Consider the following 20,660-nt stretch of genomic DNA (forward strand, 5'->3'; position numbering starts at 1 on the left):
GTACCCAGATGATAAATGACAAAAGAGTGGTAAGAACAGAATGTTACAGGCACATAATATTCAATAGACTACGACTCAACCATAAAAAACAACAAACTAATGCCATTTGCAGCAACATGGATACAACTAGAGATTCTCATACTAAGTGAAGCAAGTCAGAAAAAGAAAGACAAATACCATATGATACCACTTATGTGTGGAACATAAAATAGGGCACAGACGAACTCTACAAAACAGAAACAGACTCAGTGACATAGAGAGCAGACTTGGGGTGGGGGTGGGAATTTGGTGTTAGCAAATGCAAATGATTACATTAAGAACGGATAAGCAATGAGTGTCCTACTGCATAACACAGGGAACTACATCCATCTCTTGGGGTAGAACATGATGGAAGATAGTATGGAAAAAGACTGCAAAAATATGTATGCCTGGGTCGCTATGCTGTACAGCAGAAATTGACACAATGCTGTAAATCAACTATACTTTAATAAAAATAAAATAAAATTTAAAGAGAAGAATGTTTCAGGGAACTTGAAGGAGAATAAGCTCCTATCTGGAGAACCAACATAAGCCAAGTCCTGGGTAATAAGAAGGAAAAGTCCGTGAAGGCAGAAGAAAGAACACTGAAGGGATTGAGAGCATCAGGTGGAAAGGCCCAGCGGGGAGAAGGAGTTTTGACGTTGCAATAAGAAGACGGTAGCAAGACTTTACTGCAGCAAGCGTGGGAAATGGGGCTAAAAAAGAGGCTGGAGAGACGGGTTCGCCTGTGCCTGAGGGTCTCAATCTTGACTGTTCATCAGCATCACCAGGATAGATTTTTTTGTTTTGTTTTGTTTAGGGCTGCACCTGTGGCATATGGAAGTTCCCAGGCTAGGGGTATGATCGGAGCTGCAGCTGCAGGCCTACACCACGGCCACAGCAACACCAGATCCGAGCTGCATCTGTGACCTACGCTGCAACTTGCAGCAACGCCAGATCCTTAACCCACTGATTGAGGCCAGGGATTGAACCTGCATCCTCATGGATATTAGTTGGGTTCTTAACCTGCTGAGCTACAACAGGAACTCCACCTGGAGAGGTTTTGTTTGTTTGTTTCTGTCTTTTTGTCTTTTCCAGGGCCACACCCGAAGCATATGGAGGTTCCCAGGCAAGGGGTCTAATCACAGTTGTGGCCGACGGCCACAGCAACGCTGGATCCGAGCCATGTCTGCAACCTACACCACAGCTCACAGCAACACCGGATCCTTAGCCCACTGAGTGGGGCAAGGGATCAAACCTGCAACCTCATGGTTCCTAGTCAGATTCTTTAACCACTGAGCCACGACAGGAACTCCTGAACCACTCTTGTTTGAGTGCTGTTCCCTGCAACTGAAGCATTCTAGCTGATGGCCTCCCATCCCTGAGGAACACCTCCATTCTTTGTGGGGGGGTGGGCGGCAGTAGAGGGTGAGTGGGGGGCATCCGGTCCTTTGGCCTCAGGACACCCTAGCGCCAGCAAACTGTCTGTGTGGTTACCCAGGCACATACGTGTCAAAGGATTATTTTCTAATCAAAAGGGCTACTTCACAGGCAGTCTACATATGCGCCTTGTTTCTTCTGACAACAAACCCAGCATGCCTTTAGTTCCTTCCATGGCTGCTCAGAAAATAGGGAAGGTGCACCAGGCGAAGACTTTTTCTGCCCAGACAACTCACACCATTTTCCTCCCGCTGCTCTTTCCTATCATGCTGGGCACAAGAGAATCCGGAGATCTTGCTTGTAAGTGTTTTATCTGGAAGGAGAGAAGAGATGGCCACTGCTTCTGGTTTCCCCAACTTCTCAGATGCACCACTCAAAGCTCAAGATCCTTTCAGAGTCCCACCGACACTTAACTCCTCCTAATTTCCACTGTTGCTTTTTTTGTGTGTGTGTGTGTGCTTGCTTGCTTTACCCTCAGCTTAGAAAACCTTTCATGTTTTGGACTAAGAACACACCTGATAAGAGTCTTCCAACTTTTTTGTCCAATTCAAAATTAAGGGTTTCATTCTTTTCCTTTATTCTCTTTCTTTTTTTTTTTCTTTTTCTTTTTTTTAGTACTGCACTTGCAGCATGTGTAAGTTCCCAGGCTAGGGGTCAAATTGGAGCTGTAGTTGCAGGCTTATGCCACAGCCATAGCAATGTGGGATCCAAGATGCATCTTCGACCTACACCACAGCTTGTGACAACACTGGATCCTTTCTTAACCCACTGATCAAGGGCAGGGATCAAATCCGCATTCCTCATGGATACTAGTCAGATTCTTAACCCACTGAGCCACAATGGGAACTCCTCCTTCTTTTCTTTTCTATGTGTGCTATTATAGCTCAATCCTTAGGGAAGTTGGTATAACAAGTTCTCTTTGTGGCTTGAAGCTGGGGAGGAACCATGGCTGAAGAATGTAAGAGGCAGGGAGGGATTAAGACATTGGGATTGACATATACACACTACTGTACATAAAAGAGGTAAGTAACAAGGCCCTCTTGTACAGCACAGGGAGATCTACTTAATAGTCTATAGAGACCTATATGGGAAAAGAATCTGAAAGGAATGGATATGTGTATATGTATCTCTGAATCACTTTGCTGTGCACCTGAAACTAAACCAATGTTGTAAGTCAATTCTATTCCAATAAAAAAACTTTAAAAAAAAAAGAATGTAGGAGTTCCCGTCGTGGCGCAGTGGTTAACGAATCCGACTAGGAACCATGAGGTTGTGGGTTCGGTCCCTGCCCTTGCTCAGTGGGTTAACGATCCGGCGTTGCCATGAGCTGTGGTGTAGGTCGCAGACGCAGCTCGGATCCCACGTTGCTGTGGCTATGGCATAGGCCGGTGGCTGCAGCTCCGATTCGACCCCTAGCCTGGGAACCTCCATATGCCGCGGGAGCGGCCCAAAGAAATAGCAAAAAGACCAAAAAAAAAAAAAAAAAAAAAAAAAGAATGTAATAAGAAGCATGGGCGCAAGGGGATGAAATCTCACTTATAATATCAAAATATTGTCCCCCAGCAGAAGGTGGGCTGAGGGACGGTTAAATACCCACAGTAGGTTGACTAGGAACAGGAGGAGAGTCTGTTGAACATCTTAGAGATTCTATAGCGCAAGTAGTTACCGAGGAGGCCAAGCTGCTCCCCACACTGCAGCCCACAGCTCTGCTCCCTGGAGACTGTGCCTTTCCCTCGGCCCATGCTCATGCCGCTGCTGTGTTCCATTCTCCGCCCTCTCCTGTGCATTGCAGGAGGGTATAATTGGGTCTGTCAGCTGGACTCAATCTTTAGCTCTTCTGTCGGAGACATGCTGACACCGATCTATCAAAATTGAGATCCAGACCCGTGCCCAAGCAGCCGGTTCTGGGAAGTGTTCATGAACAGCTAATGAAATGAATGGTAACTGAACTGGGAGACTCTCTCTGCCAGTGTGATGTCAAGGCGATGGGCCTCGTCTCAGAACAGAACCGCTCTGATGTTACCACAGCCCCTTTCTTGCTGTTGCTTCCTTGTTTTTTTTAAAGGAGGGATATTAAGATATACTTATCATAAAGTACAGGCAAACTAGATTCGATCCTTGCTCTTTGGTAAACATGGAAATTGGCCTTGATTTCCTTGGCTTCTTACCACCTTATCTGCTGCCAACATCTGGGAGGAAGGTGTCAAAGAACCCGAGGTCCCTGTGTTGCCAGGAGAGGCCATGATGTTACTGACAGATGGCTGCCCACACAGGGTCATGGGAACGTTCCTGACTCACTGAGAACCACGGCTGGCTCTGAAGCCTGAGAGATGATTGGTTAAAACCCACAGCTGTAGTGATGCCCACTTTGATTAACCATTTGTTTTTCTTAGGGTATTTCAAGCCTCTGCGTTACTGATGGGAATTTCGAGCTGGAGGAGTCTTTGCCAAAGGCAGCGAGGGTGTCCTGTGCGTTGTTAAGATACGTAGCACCATTCCTGGTCTTTACCCATGAGACACTGGTAGAAACCCCCACCCCGGGTGTTTTTTTTTTCCTTTATCCACTGCACATATGGAAGTTCCAGGCTACGGGGTTGAATCGGAGCTGCAGCTGCCAGCCTACACCACGGCCACAGCAACACTGGATCCGAACTACATCTGTGACCTACACCACAGCTTGTGGCAATGCTGGATGCTTAACCCACTGAGCAAGGCCAGGAATCAAACCCACATCCTCATGGACACTATGTCAGGTTCTTAACCCGCTGAGCCACAACAGGAACTCCATGCCTCCCCAGTTTTGACAACCAAAAATGCCTCCAGATAATTTCCAAATAGGCCCTGGGAGGGGGGTAAACCCAATCTCTAGTTCACCTAAGGGAACACAGGGGCATCCTTCCTCCTACAGGATGTAGAAGCTACACTAGAGAAGGAGTGCATCAGTTAGACTATTTCACCTGCAATTAGCTCTCAACCAAAAGGACCTATGATGACTATGGCGCTTAAGGAAACACACAAGCAATAATAAAAACATTAATGCAATAATAATAATAACAAAGCAGTATGTGTTAAGTGCTTAATATGCATCAGGTATTGTTATATTTCTATGTCAGTGAAGCCTCACGATAACGCTAATGAGCTATTATTGTTACCCTCATACAGAAATTGAGGAGTTCCTGTTGTGGCGCAGTGGAAATGAATCCGACTAGGAACCATGAGGTTGTGGGTTTGATCCTTGGCCTCACTCAGTGGGTTAAGGATCTGGCGATGCTGAGAGCTGTGGTGTAGCTCACAGATGAGGCTCAGATCCTGTGTGGCTGAGGCTGTATATACCTCTGATTCAACCCCTAGCCTGGGAACCTCCATATGCCTTGGGTGCGGCCCTAAAAAGCAACAAAAAAGGAAAAAAAAGAAATTGAGGCACAGAGAGGTTGAGGGACCTGCCTTGGTTGCATAGCTAGGAAACCGTGGGTGCTGGATTTGAATTCAATCATCCATCCCTGGAGCTTATACCTCCATATATAACTATAAAATATATACACGTATATACATACAGACACACATATATAAGAGTACAGTTATATAATGTACAGTTATATATATACTTACACAGTTTTATATATATGTGTATATATGTGTGTGTGTATATATGTGTATGTGCACAGTTCAGTGGTATTGAATACATTTATGACTTGCAACCATCACCCCTACCATCCCTCTCCATAATTTATTTCACCTTGTGAAACTCTGCATCCATTAAACAAGAATCCCCCTCTCATCCCACAGCCCCTGACAACCACATTCTACTTTAAGTCTCTATAATTTTGACTCATCAAAGTTCCTCAGGTAAGTGGAATCATACAGTATTTATCATCTTATCATCTCGACTGGCTTATTTCACTTGACATAATGCCTTCAAGATCCGTCCATGGTGCAGCGTGGGTCAGAACTTCCTTCCTTTTTAAGGTGGAATAACATCCCGAGGTACATTTGGGTTGTACCCAAATGTCATCCACTGATGGACATTTGGGTTTCTCCCGCATCTTAGCTGTTGTGAGTAATGCTGCACATCATAGAAAGCTCTCTTCAAGATCCTGATTTCAGTTTTGGGGGGCATATGGACAGGAGAGGAACTGATGGATCATATGATATTTCTATTTTTAGTTTTTGGCCGAGTCGCCATATTGGTTTTCACAGCAGCTGTACCATTTTCCTTTCCCATCAGTGGGACACGAGGTTTCCCGTTTTTCCACATCCTCATCAATGCTTGCTGATTTCTATTTATCTAATAGCAGCCAAACTATCAAATGAGTGTGAGGTGCTATTTTATTGCAGGAGAAGTCCACTTTTAAACTCTAAGCATGGTAGGAATTGGGAACCCATGGCAGCAGGGGGTGGGGTGGGGAGTCTCCACATAGAGGCTCAGCAGGAGAATTATAACAACATGGGAGAAAGGGATTTGGCTGGCAAGGTGAAAGCGATCGAATCCCAGAACAGGTTGTTGAGAGGACTGTATGCCTCATTACAAATGAACAACATGACAAACACTTATGCAAATAGGATCTTCTAGAAGCCCAATAGGACCATCCAACCAGCAGTCCCAGAAGCAGCCAGGATTCTGACTTCAGGAGCCACCTGTCCCATACAGGTGACCCTGGGTGAGAGATGACGGGAAGACTATACGTTCCTTATTCTGTCACAGCAATTTCTTTAATTTAATTTACTTTTATTAGAGCATAGTTGATTTACAGTGTTGTGTCAATTTCTGCTGTATAGCATAGTGACCCAATCATTGTATTTACATTCTTCTTCTCATTCTGTCTTCCATCATGTTCTATCCCAAGAAAGTGGATATACCGTACAGAATTTCCTTTTTCTAAAGATGCCTCTGAAAAATTTGAAAGAAGACTCCTTTGGGAAGGCAGGTCCAGAGTGACTGCAAAATGTCAATGGACACTGGCATGTAAGGGACACCTAAGATGTGGTCTCCATGCTCTTCTAGGTGTGGTCCTCACAAGTGGTTCCACCTGGGCAACAGCCTCCACCCAGGTCTGGGGATGCTGGTTGTTCTAGCTGGATGCTCTCCAGGTGAGATGGTGGGGAAAGAAAGTCCTAGTTGATATAAGTTAAACTAAGCTAGTAAGGTCAGGCCTTGAGAACACGGACCCACCCTGGAGGAAAGAAGAGATGGGGGAGCAGAGGGGACTCAGCCATGGGGGGAGTGAGGTCTTTGAGTCTAACTGGAGATAAGGTCGGTCACTGGTCCTGAGATCCACAGCCCCTCTCCCCCTCCCTTCTAGCCCCTCCTACACCACATCCTTCTGTCTCTTTTGATGTCCCAATTTCCAGGACCCCTCCCTTCCCGATAAAACAGTGCATCCTAATTCTGAAAGTAACCGGGAGCCCAGCTGGCCCTGGAGAACACACAAAGGACTAATAAATACAAGAAAATATATTTGACTTCAATAGGAGCTTAGGAATGTGGAGGCTGAAATAGCAACAAGATTCTGAGACAGGTTTTAAACCCACAGGAATGCATTCAGAAGGCTTTTGAATCAAGGAAGAGTTTTTTTTTTTTTCCCCTCTCCGAGATTTTAATTCAGCTAATAGTTATGAGCTTGGGGGTTGCAAGATAGAAATAGGGCAAGTTTCTGATATTTAGGAACCCTGGAGCGGTGACATAACACCAAAGAAGCAAATCAACACTCTAAAATACTCTAGTATAAATGTAAATTGGTACAACCACTATGGAAAACAGTAAGGAGGTACCTCAGAAAACTAAATATAGAATGATCATATTATCTGGCAGTCCCTCTCCTGGGCATCTATCCAGAAAAACTTTCACTTAAAAAGATACATGTACCCCTATGTTCACTGCAGCACTACTCACAAGCCAAGACCTGGGAACAACCCAATGTCCATTGACAGATGAATGGATTAAGAAGACATGGTATACATACACAATGGAATACTACTCAGCCCTAAAAAGGACAAAATAATGCCATTTGCAGCAACGTGGATGGAACTAGAGGTTCTCATGCTAAGTGAAGTAAGTCAGAAAGAGAAAGACAAATACCATATGGTATCACTTATATGTGGAATCTAAAATATGACACAAATGAACCTATCTACAGAAAAAAAACAAGCTCATGGACATGGAGAACAAACCCGTGGTTGCCAAGGTGGACAGGGAGGGAGTGGGATGGACAGGGAGTTTGGGGCTAGTGGATTCAAACTATTACATTTAGAATGGATAAGCTATGAGGTCCTGCTGTACAGCCCAGGGAACTATATCCAATCACCTGTGATAGAACATGATAGAGAATAATATTAGAAAAAATGTATATATATATATATGTATAACTGGGTCACGTTTTTGTATAGCAGAAACTGACATAACATTGTTAATCAACTATAATAAATTTTTTTTAAAAACTCCAGTATATATATGTACACAAGCATATATATACACACGTGTGTATATATATATATGCTTGTGTACATATATACCTACGTTTATATGTATAACTGAATCACTATGCTGTACACCTAAAACTAACACAGCATTGTACGTCACCTACACTTCAACTAAAAATTTTAATTTAATTTAAAATTAAAATTAAATAAATACAAAGAGGGCCTCGAAAAAAAAGAAAGAAAATCCCTATCTAGCAAAAAAATACCCCAGTACACCAGAACACTAGAATTCTCCACACTCTTACTGCAAGGACTACTCACTCCCTTAGCTGGCTCTTTTCTCCAAAAACATCCAGAAAGAAAGTGAAGGCACATACTTATGCATGTGTTAAATCGTTTGCAACAGACAAAGCTGTGATCTAGGGGAACTTGGAAACTAAGATGACTTTTAAAAGCCTGAAAGAACCCAAAAGGAGAGGCAGGACTTGGTCAAGAGGACTCTGCTTCTTTTCTTTCTTCACAGAGCTGGAGTCAATTTTGTTTAAATGATTCCCACAACAGTCAAATCGCTGGCAAATGCTACACCGACGCGGGGCTGCCTGGCAACCCAGATGTGCAGCGAGGAGCTGGGGAGTGGCCACCCCTCCCCGGGGGAGGGGGCAGGAAACATTATTTCTTCACTTCTTCCCAAGCAGAAAGAAAATTGTTCCTCTTCTCTGTTCCAGAAGACTACATTTAAAATGACAAGCTGGAGAAAATGAAAACAAACCTTTCCTTGGGAGACATTCAACGGAGAAATGCATTTTAGACAAGAGGGTGGGAAAAAGAATTTCCAGAATTTTCTGAATTGGCTCCACGGGGGCAGTCAAGGCCATTGTTTTGAGCCCCTCCTCCCCAAGCCCTGACCACTTCAGGATGAGTCTGAGGACCGTCCAGGTGCTGCACCTGACCCTGCAGATTGAACCTCAGAGGGAAATAAAGAGCCTTATCCAGGGCAAGCTGGGTAACTGGAAATTGCCTTTGAGGGTTTTTCATGTCCTCATACATAAAAGGGGTCAGGAAAACACACACACACACACACACACACACACACACTGTAATATTAAATTATAAGAGCACACACACAGGCTGTGCTCAGAAATTAGAGGAAAAGCACAAATTCCTATTCATCATGTTGCCTTTCCACTGCAGGGAACATCCACTGGAGCTGGCGAGGGGCACGAGCAATTCTGAGGCACCAAGGAGAGCAGTGGAAGGCTCTGAAAAACCTCGAGGAGTCTCACTCCTCTGCAGAGCCCTGAAGAATGCCCCTTCTTCCAATTCTCATCCCTCCCGAACCTCAGAATGTGACCTGACTTGTAAAATAGGGTCTTTGCAGATGTAACCAGCTACGGATCTCAAAATGAGATTATTCTGAGTAGCGGTGGGTCTGAAGTCCCATGCCTGGTTTCTGTTTTGTCTTTCTTTAAATTTTCTTTTATTTTTTTACAGCTGCTCTTGCGTCGTATGGAAGTTTCCAGGCTAGGGGTCAAATCAGAACTGCAGTTGCCAGCCTATGCCACAGCCAGGGCAACACCTGATCTGAGCTGCATCCTCGACCTACGCTGAAGTTTGCGGCAAAGCCAGAACCTCAACCCACTGAGCGAGCCCAGGGATTGAACCTGCATCCTCTCAGAGACAATGGGTTCTTAACCCACTAAGCCATTAACAGGAACTCCTAGGTTTCTTTCTAAGAGAAAGAGGAGGGCGATTTGAGACACAGACACAGAGAAGCAGCAGAGAAAGGCGGATGTGAAGAAAGGGGCAGAGACTGAGTAACGCAGCCACAAGCCAAGACCCCCCAGTGGTTGACAGCAGCTGCGAGAGGTAAGAAAGTGCTCTTCTCTAGAGCCTTGGGGGGCGGGGGGGGGGGAAAAATGGCCCTGCCAGCACTTTGAATTCAGACTTCTGGCTTTTAGGACTGCGAGAGGAAAAAAAAAAAAAAAATGTCTGTTGTGTTAAGCCATCCAGTCGGGCGCAATTTGTTCCAGCAGCCCCAGGATACCAATCCATTCTGCTTTGAGCCCTGACTTATGGATCAGGAGATACTGTGTGGCAGCCGAGAGACAAGTCGGGTCCCCAGGCCAGCACGGCGATGGCTGCCATGGGATGCTGTTTGAAAGATTGTAGGTAAAGCCCCCATTTCCAGTTTCTTTTCAAAACCAATAAACCAGGTTGCAGGGGTCTTGGCATCCAGCATGGCAACAGTTATTGAGCATTGAGGAGAGGCATGTCCCTTTAGAAAGGGCACATGAGCTCCCCCTCTCCTCATTCTGGCCCTGCCCCACTGGCCCCGCCATCTCCACCAGCCTCATCAGTCACACAGTGGAGGGTGTGGTGTCAGACTGGCCACCCCGTGGAGGTGAAGCACTGTGCGTGGAGGCGGAGAACTATGTGTACATCTTTTACTGTTCTCATTAGGTTACATGTTGATGTGGTCCAGTGTTGGGGGCTGGTTAAATGAGATTATGGGGTGGGTGGGTGGGGCTAAGACCCTTTCAAGCGCCCTCTGAGCATGTTCTGTGTTCTCCACAGGCTTCACGTGTCTAGAGCCCCCGGCTAGCCTGTACAGACATCTGATTTAAGGCAGCTAGTCCCCGCTTTGGCCATTTTCACTCATCAGGAACGTGACATGGTACAAAGGATAACAAACGTTTGGAGGATCCGTGGGAACGATTCAACTTGGCAAGATCCTAAGAATATTGTTAAGTGTGAGAAAGGCAGCTGAACATTTGCTCACTTGATGGAAAAATCCTCAGTGGACTACAGTTGGTTTTTTTTTATTTATTGGTTCAATGTTTAATGTGTGGTTGATTTAGAGGCAATAAAGAAAAGTCAGTAGCAACAATCTTCTTTGCTACACATCATCTCTTGGGATATATATATATATATATATATATATATATATTCCACATACATATATACACATAGGTACACACATACATATGTGTATGTATATGGGAAATATATGCATATATCTCTATGCAAACATACATATATTTCCCATATACATATATGCACAAAGGTACACACATACATGTACATACGCATACACAGATACACATGTATGTGGGGAATATATGCATATATCTCTATACAAACACATGTATTTGTATACACTCACATATTTAAGTATACAATTCAGTGGCATTCACTATATTCACAGCATTGCACGATCTTCACCACTCTCTAATTCCAGAAAGTTTTCACCCCTCCAAAAAGAAATCCCATACCTGTTAGCAAACATTCCCCATCTGTCTCACTAGGTCCTTCAACCATTACTCTATTCTATGTCTCTATGGAATTTCCTTTCCCAGATATTTCCTAGACATTGGTTGGTCCACCATTATTGTCTTTTGTGCCTGGCTTCTTCCACTCAGCACCATGTTTTGAAGGTTCAGACATGTGGTAGCCTGTATCAATACTTCATGGCTACATACTGTTCTACTGTATGAATATCTCACCGTTTGCTTATTCGTGTATCTGTTGATGGACGTTTGGGTTGTTTCTATGTTTTGGCTATTATGAATAATGGTGCTGTCAACATTTGTGTCCATTCTGTGTGCAATTAAGCATAAATCGGCTCCATCGTGAAGCCTCACAATTGGTTTCAGTCTATGAGGGAAGAGAGGTCCAGTGGATCCCACCATCCACCCACCAGTGGTCTCCAGAGACCCCCACACTCTGCCCTGGGCTGCCTAGGAAGAGGGTGTGTCTCCAAAGGGTGAACCTCCCGAAATCTTTGTGGAGTTGGTGAGAGCCAGGCTCTGACCTCCACCTGGATCCCCTGGTCAGACACTGAGGGTCTAGATTTCGAGTCCCACTACACATCTCATCCTGCTTGGAAAAATAATCCTTCTCTCAACACACCTGCCTGGAAAAAGCTTCTTCCTTTAGCACCTCTCCTTCAAAGCTTCTTTCCTTCCTCCACCCTTCATCCCTTTTGTTTATTTATCAGAAAGATGCTAGCAACATACAGCGGCTAAAAAGTGTACTTGACATTGCAATGATCTGATTGGGGAAATTATTAACAATAACGACTGTGCATATATCCAGCAGTCAGACCAAAACAGAACTGACTCAGCAGGTCCCATATCCAACAGCCAGGAAAGAACAGAATGCCACCCCTGTGCCCCAGCTGAGGGCCCCTCACTGCTCCCTTATTTTGGGATCCTGCCTTTGCAAAGCCAGGGCTACTAAAGGCTGGATACCTGGCATAGCCTCAACTCCCTCCTACTCCTTTTTCATTCTTCTGGGAGGACTACTGCCTTACTCCACCATTTTTTACTTAAAAAGGAAAAATTAGGAGTTCCTATTGTGGCTCAGTGGGTTAAGAATGTGACAGTGCCTCCGTGAAGATGTGGGTTTGATCCCTGGCTTCACTCACTGGGTTAAGGATCCAGCATTGCCACAAGCTGCAATGTAGGTGGCAGATGCAGCTCAGATCCCTAATTGTGTGACTGTGGTGTAGGCCAGCAGCTGCAGCTCCAATTCAATCCCCCTAGCCTGGGAACTTCCCTATCCTGTGGGTGAGGTCAGAAAAAGAAAAGGAAAAAGGAAAAATCATCTCTTAGGATTTATACTCTGAAGTTTCCATGATCAGTCCTGACGGACAAAACCTTATCCAGAAAAGGGCAAAGCAGCCATGCACATGGCTGCTCTATGGTCAGTTATTCTTGAGAACAGGAGATGGAGAGATTTTTATTTTTGCTTTTGGGGGTGGTGGCTTGGACAGAAGAGACAGCTACCTTAGAGGGAAGGTTGGGTCAGCTGACAGGACGTGGGGTAACTACCTGGGGTTGACAGAAAGCCAGAGACACAGGAATCCAAGGGAGTGATGCCAAGAGTCTTGTTTTCTCTCTTCCTCTATCACCTCTGAAATTTTTTGGATCCTTTGATATTTTTTATGACCATACCCAAGTTATGTGGAAGTTCTCGGGCCAGGGAATGAATCCATGTCACAGCTACAACCTGTGCTACAGCTTCGGCAATGCCAGATCCTTTAACCCACCGCATCGGGGAACAAACCCGTACATCTGCAGTGACCCCTGCAATCAGATCCTTAATCATTCAGTGTGCCACAGTGGAAACTCCTGGACCCTGCAATTTTTTTCTGGGGTGGGGTGGTTAGGGCTGCACCCACAGCATATGGAAGCTCCCAGGCTAGGGGTGGAATTGGAGCTGCAGCTGCCGGCCTATGCCACAGCCACAGCAACGTGGGATCCTTAACCCACTGGCCAAGGCCAGGGATAGAACCTGCATCCTCATGGATACTAGTCAGGCTCTTAACCTGCTGAGCCACAACAGGAACTCCGATCCTTCAATTTTTAACTGATTATATTGAAGGGACACTTAGCCCTTAGTGGGGAAGTGACAGAATGAAAAAATGTACTCTCAGAAACGAAACCAAGGAGAGACAATTCAGTAGTTTTTGACCAAAGGAACGCCTAGGAATGAGCCAGATCATTTTTTCATTTCCCACCAAATCTCCACCTAGACTATCCAGATGGCACATCAAAGATATAGACCAGTGGTTGTCAATTGGGGTGATTCTGTCCCTTGTGGGCAATGTCTGGAGATGATTTAGTTGTCACAATTGGAGAGAAGGGGCATCCAGTGACGTTTGGCGTGTGGAGGCCAGGGTGTGGCTGAACATCCCTGCATGCACAGGACAGCCCCAGAGCAAAGAAGGACCCGGCCCCAAATGCCCACCTTGCCAAGGCTTGGAAACCCTGGGGTGCATGCACCCGGTCTGTATGCGTGTCATCTTGCATTATGAGCCGCAAGATAGGCTGGTTTGCCAGGGATAAATCCATGGCAGCAGCATAACGTAATCGGGGAGGGAGGAAAGACTCTTTATGAGTCTTTTCCATCCCTCATTCCATCACTGAGTGGCTGGGTTCTAAATTAGTTACACCTGGAGGAGAACATTTCCCCTCCCTTTCGGTGAATTACGGATTTCAATTAAGCCAGCTTAGTTTTAAATTGGAGGGGACGAGTGAGCCACCGCCTTGGCTTCTTTGGGGATCGATTTTAGCTGCTTCCTGATTAAGACCAGAGGTTCTCTGGCCTCCCCAACTTTTCCTTCAAGGACCCACAAGGTCAAGAGCCATCTACTTGGATATCTGCAACTTGAGATAATGTGCAATGTGGGTCCAACACAGGGAGCCATTCTGCAAACTCACTAAGACCAGGCATTGAGGAAGAACTGCCGGCCTCAGCATCCTGGGTCTTCAGGCACATGGAGATCTTATTTTCAGGACCGATGACCCCTGCCACTGTCAATATTATTTTGAAAACCCTCAGAACAGGGAATAATGATTATGCTTGCTCTAAAGAATCTCTTATTTTTAATTTTAATTTTAATTTTTTTTTTTAATGGCTGTGCCAGCAGCATATGGAAATTTCTGGACAAGGGATTGAAGCTGATCCACAGCTTTGACCCACACAGCAACACGGGATTCTTTAACCCATGGAGCTGGGCTGGGTATCCAACCTGCGCATCCCCAGCAACCTGAGCCCCTGCAGTAAGATCCTTAAACCACAGTGCCACAGTGGGAACTCTGCTGTAAGGAAGATTGATGTTATTTTAAGAAGCTTCAGTTATTAAGCTGTAAAGGAAAATGACAATGAAAAGGAAAGTTCTTGGTATAAATTTGACATTAGGTATTTGGTTTTGCATTAATTCAATAAATGTTTACTGGTCCTTTACTACACGCTCAGCCATATGCCAGTGGACAAGGGGCTGGTGCCCGTGGAACTGACCTACTCACAAGGGTTTGTAAAACATAGCTTTTTTTCCCTTTAGGTTGATCATTATTTTATTTTATTTTCCAAAATAGGCTTCTCAAGTAATGGGATATCCACAGGAAACAAAGATTCAACCTCACGCATTGACTTTTGAGTCCCAGGAACTAATCTGATCATAAAGCAGGGGTCACCTCTGAACTCAATGCATATGCTACATGCAAGGAAATGCAGGCTGCTTGCTCAAGCCTGTGGAAGAGAGTATCATTTGTGAAAACAATAATGTAAAAGTTTAGGCTGGGTTTCTTTTCTAAAATTTGTTTTATTAAATTATAGTTGACTTACAATGTTGTGTCAATTTCTGCTGTAGTTTTTTTTTAGTTTTCTTCATTAAAGTATAGTTGATTTAGGCTAAGTTTCCATATATGCTCTTGGCCCTATAAAAATTCCCAAGAAGTTTTGGGCTATCTGCAAGCATCATAACCTTGTCTGAAAAGCCATCTGCCAAGGAGATGATGGCAACTGTCCTAGGATTTCACAGTCAAGACGGGTCTTGCAAGGTCCCTTTATAAATTCCCCTTGAATTTCTCAGCTGGGTTCCAGGGATAGGCCAGATGGATTTCTGCTATGATGGAACCTACAGCCATTGGTGGAGGCAGCTGGATAAGTTTGGGTTTCCATAAGCTGCTGCTCCTTTTTTTTTTAGGGCTGCACGTGCAGCACATGGCAGTTCCCAGGCCAGGGGTCAAAGCAGAGCTGCAGCCAGCAGCCTATGCCACAGCCACAGCAACACAGGATCCTACACCACAGCTCATGGCAAAGCTGGATCCTTTGCCCCACTGAGCGAGGACAGAGATCAAACTCGAATCCCCATGGATACTAGTCAGGTTCATTACAGCTGAGCCACAACGGGAATTCCCATGAGCTGCTGCTCTTACTAAAGAGAAACAGTGGTGTCTCCCAAACTTGAGTGAGCCTCATGCTAAAGTCACTGTTTTGCCACATCTGTATACATCTTTTTGTCTTTACTTACTGAATTTTTTAGAATAGTTAATTAAAATTATTAATTAATTTAATAATAAGTTAAATTAGGGCCATACTTACAGCATATAGAAGTTCCCAGGCTAGAGGTCACATAGGGGCTGCAGCCAGCAGCCTACACACCACAGCCACAGCAACACAGGATCTGAGCCTTATTGCGACCTATGACACAGCTTGTGGCAATGCAAGATCCTTAACCCACTAAGCAAGGCCAGGCATCAAACCTGCATCCTCATGGACACTAGCTGAGTTTTCAACCCACTGAGCCACAATGGGAACTGCTAAAATGAAACCTATCTGGAAAGACAACAAGTACTTTACCCACAGTCTTCCCATCCCAGTCATGGCAGCTGCATCTTACGTTCAACATCTTGGAGTCATTCTTGACTCTGATTCTCTTCCCATCTCTCTCCCCAGGACTTTGATCCGTGGGTTGGAAAGATCAGGAAGGCAGTAATAAGGCTGCTGCCCTTCCCAGCATCAAGCAGTATCCAACCCAGAAGCATGTCATTGTTATTATCCTCTGGGCTCCAAGAGCTCTTGTCATTATAAAACAATTTTTTGGCTCTTTAAACAAAATTGTGGCAAAGTGAGAATCAATACAGCTTTCAGGACAAACTGGGTGTCTGTTGTTTTATGCAAAGCACGACGTCCTTTTTCTGCTAAAATAAAATTCAATGCTTATTGAAGTTTTGATGGATGTTTAAAAACAACCCTGTTAGTAATAGCCAACATTGATAGAAACACTTTTACATGCCAGATACTGTTATAAGCACCTTACAAATAAATACTAGCTCCCTGAATCCTCCCATCCCTATGGCGTTAGGTATCAGAATCACATTGGATTTTGGAAGCTAAGGCATGTAGAGAGGAGAGGATTTGCCTTTGGTCATAAAGTCAGGAAGCAGAAGAGACAGGACCAGAATTGAGGCCCGTTGGTTGCAGGACCTGTGTTCTCCCCCATCACAGTCATCTTTGTGATGGAAAACAGAACATAGCTTCTCCCCTCCAATGTGTCTTGTCTGAGTGCCCCACCTGCAGCGCAAGGCCCTGCATCTTAGACAGGGGACCCATTGGTTCACTCATACTCACCCCTAGTGGATGGCAGAGCCTGCTTTTCTTTTAAAAAAAAAAATTAATTAATCTTTTTAGGGTTGCACCCATGGCATATGGACGTTCCCAGGCTAGGGGCTGAATCAGAGCTACAATTGCTGGCCTATGTCACAGCCACAGTAATGCAGGATCCAAGCCGCATTTGTGACCTTCACCACAGCTCATGGCAACGCCGGATCCTTAACCCACCGAGCGAGGCCAGGGTCGAACTTTGTGTCCTCACAGATACTAGCCGGGTTCATTACTGCTGAGCCACAATGGGAACTCCTCTTTTTTATTTTTATTTTATGGCTACATACTGAAGTTCCTAGGCTAGGGACTGAATCTGAGCCACAGCTGTGACCCTTATGCCGCAAGTGTCGCAACACTGTATTTTTCAACCCACTGTGCCAGGCCAGGGATCGAACCCACACCTCCGCAGCAATCTGAGCCACTGAAATCAGATTCTTAACCCACTGCACCATGGAGAGAACTCCAAGTCTGCCTTTCTAAAGAGGGAGGCAAGGCATAGGGTAAGGACAAATGGGAAGATACTTACGACTCTGGAATTTTAAACCTTATTAACTGTGCTATTGGTTCCCTGCCTCTGTCCTTCCTCTCCACAGCCCAGGCTGGATATACTTATTTTTCAATAGAATGACAGGAAACCAAGGTGCCCAGGGATTTAGTGGAAATAGAACTCAAACCTTGCAGATCGGTATCTTTCCCCATCCATGGCAGGAGGATGCAAACCTGGATCCTTTTATCTAAATATCTCCTATCCCGGCCCAAAGTTGTAAGGTTGACACTTTCATTAAAACACGGAAGTTGGAGTTCCCGTCATGGCTCAGCAGTAATGAACCCAACATAGTATCCATGAGGATGTGGGATTGATCCCCGGCCTTGCTCAGTGGGTTAAGGATCTGGTGTTGCCGTGAGCTGTGGTGTAGGTCACCAGCGCAGCTCGGATCCCGTGTTGCTGTGGCTATGGAGTAGGCTGGCAGCTACAGCTCAGATTCAGCCCAAAGCCTAGGAACTTGCATATGTTGTAGGTGTGGCCTTAAAAAGATTTAAAACAAAACAAAACAAAACACAGAACTTATCCTTCCCTCACCCCAAAGGCAGCAGATGCCAAGCTGCCCACTGAGGCTGACAAGGTAACTGAGGGGAATTCTCTATTTGGCACATTTTCTATCTTGTAGAAGATACAGCATTGCTTAGCATTGCTGAAAGTGATGCCATAAACCCTTGATCATATCCCCAAACCCCTGGCGAAGAAGGACCTGGTGAAATTAGTCCACTTAACAATGGAAAGAAAAATTTATAAGAATGATGACTAGACAGACACTTCAGAAGAGAATTATTTAAATCCAAAGGACCAAAAATTACCTGGAGAAACTTATGAAAATCTTTGGATGCATTTTGTAAAAAAAAAAAAATCCCAACCGTTTAAAAAAAGGACCATTCTTATACAATAAAAGTTAAACCAAAACAAAATATGCTATAACATGCTATCATTCTATTTGGCAAATATTTTCCCCAAGCAATTCAAGCAACATGCGATTAATTTTTTTTTATTTGAAAAAGAACCAACAGAGCTGCAATTACAACCTAAGTCCTTCTTAACCAGAAAAAAATTGATTTTCATCATCTTTATCTTTTAAACAAATCTTAAGCAAACATTTTTTTCATTATTATGTATGAAATCCTGGGCCACATTTTAAGAGGATTTGCTGTAAGTGGCTTTTCCCCCAATATTAATTATCCTCAGATAACAGGCGCCCCTGAACTAAACTTTAGATCACCATGTATAGCGACAGACCAGGGCCATGACAACTTTGGTGTCATCTGCTGAACCAAGAGTGGTAATGGTAGGTGGGTTATTCTGTGGGTTATTTTATTTTAGTTATTTTTTTATTTTTATTTTTTGGCTGCATCCATGGCATGTGGAAGTTCTGGGGCCAGGAATCAAACCCAAGCCACAGCAGTGACAACACTGAATCTTTAATTGCTAGACCACCAAGGAACTCCCATTCTGGGATTGTTTTAATGTAGCTTTTTTTTTTTTTTAAATATACGGAATGACTCTACTGAAAAATTTTCTGTTTGGGCAGATTCCTTGTTTCATTTGCTAAAATGTGCTCACAAACTGGCATTCTCCCAGCTGCTAAATGGCAATATTTAACCCCACCAAATTAAAAAATACATATATTATATTTTCACATTTACACCCAGAGTGAGAAAGCTGATGATGCCTATGTCTTTTCTTGGGTCCTCTGAACACAGACTTTCAGTCGTGCAACTATGTAGTATCTGCACAGCTACACAATTTAAACCAAAATCATCATCATCACCATCACCACCATCATGACATCCCTCTCCAGATTTAATGGCAGTCCAAGGTCAAAAGAGAGATCATTGAGTCTTATTTTGGGGGGGTACAATTCCAGCCCTCTTTCCCCTATACCCTAATATACAGTGTAAAGGGAGCAGTGGAAAGCACCTGATAAGGTGCAGAATTTGGCTTCTACCCTGAAGCAAGAGGGTCCCAGTAGGTGGTGAAAATGAATGCTTCTCTAATAGGCACCCCAAACTTCCCGTTAAGTCTCACCACAGGCACGGCGAGCACCTACCTCAAAATGAAGAAGTCCACGGTGGAGTTGTTGGCCACGGTGACATAGGCGGTGACCACGTCTCCCTGCTTGACTGGCCTGGAGGGCAGCCAGATGGCCACGTTGCCATCCAGACGCAACTCGCTGAGCTGAGCGCTGTCTTGGGTGCGATAGAGATGGACAGCGCCGATCCTTTGCAGGTGGGCTGTGCTTTCCTCCAGTCCCTCCTTTCCCGGGCGGATGGCATTGCCCTTCCGGATGTCGCCCCCGGCACAGTCTCCTCGCTCGTCCCCCAGCTGCACGGTGTAGTAGAGCTCCACAGGGCTGCCCTCGGCGGGCTCCGGCGACTTCTTCCTCCCAGCCACCACCGTCGGGGGGCTGAACCAGCTGGCCAGGAGCTCCAGCTGCGCCACGCACAGCCCCAGGGCCCCCTGCAGCCGGCAGCTGCCCCGCACCTCCCGGGTCTCCCGGAAAGCAAACACCCGCAGGCAGGGCAGCCTCTGCGCCTGCGTGGGGCCGGGGTCGTCCCAGTCCCTGCCCACCACGTGGAACAGCACCTGCACCCGCGGCCGGCTCAGGTACACCTTGTCCCGCAGGATGTGCGCCTTCAGTTTCCAGTGGAGACTAAACTTGTTGGTCGGACCTAAAAAGTTTGATGTCGGCATCAAGTCCAGGGGCACGACCTTTTCCACCGAAAAGGGCCCATAGCTGGCATTTAAGATGGGGGACCGCCTGGCTTTGTAAGGGTAGAAGGACGCGACTCGGGAGTGCAGGCTGGAGTTGCGCGTCAAGTCCTGATTGGTCTCCTTCAGGAAGAAGGCGGTCTCTGCTCTGAGCACGTGGTAAGTCACCGGCAGATAAGGTGGCAGCGAGGAAAACCTCTGGATGTTGTCTGTGATGCCTCGGCCCTCTATCACTGCAGGAAAGGAAAAAAAAAAAAAAAAAAAAGACGAAGATGGGGTTATCACTGGGCTCCCTAAAATTCGCTTAGAAATGGCAGGTAATTGACAAGTAATTTAAATAGAGGGGTAAACATTCTGAAGTCCACTTGGCTAGAATTTTCAGGTTCCTTCTTAAATGACTACATGCTCAGAAAATTATATATATACTTACAACAGGTTAAAACCTATGAAATGGAGACTTTTGTACGTTAAGAATTGCTGAATGGTGGCAATGTCATGGAGTCCGACCTAATAGAAAGCTGGAACGTTACCTGTGAATGTAAATTGGGTATATATATATTTTTTGAAATAT

General features: G+C 45.1%; 1 protein-coding gene and 1 long non-coding RNA gene across 7 annotated transcripts in view; both read right to left on the minus strand.

The window, feature by feature from the left end:
- The window catches only part of TMEM132C (transmembrane protein 132C), a 403,977-nt gene that overhangs the window by 249,536 nt on the left and 133,781 nt on the right, over positions 1–20,660 (minus strand). For all 6 annotated transcript variants that reach the window (XM_084995970.1, XM_084995968.1, XM_084995966.1 and 3 more), the window contains one exon: positions 19,428–20,322. In XM_084995970.1, the coding sequence (XP_084852096.1) occupies positions 19,428–20,071 (644 nt within the window). In that variant the 5' untranslated portion in view covers positions 20,072–20,322. The remainder of the gene's footprint in view (positions 1–19,427; positions 20,323–20,660) is intronic.
- Positions 10,688–13,593, minus strand: LOC146396529 (uncharacterized). Its single transcript, XR_014827215.1, has 2 exons — positions 13,125–13,593; positions 10,688–12,399 (listed from the first exon to the last, which is right to left on the minus strand). It is a non-coding gene; the product is annotated as an uncharacterized LOC146396529 (long non-coding RNA).

Source organism: Sus scrofa, chromosome 14, assembly GCF_054392235.1.
Source record: "Sus scrofa isolate SSC_HxYL_T2T_F1_AM1 chromosome 14, Sscrofa_HxYL_maternal_Yorkshire_Landrace_v2.0, whole genome shotgun sequence".
Taxonomy (NCBI): Eukaryota; Metazoa; Chordata; class Mammalia; order Artiodactyla; family Suidae; genus Sus; species Sus scrofa.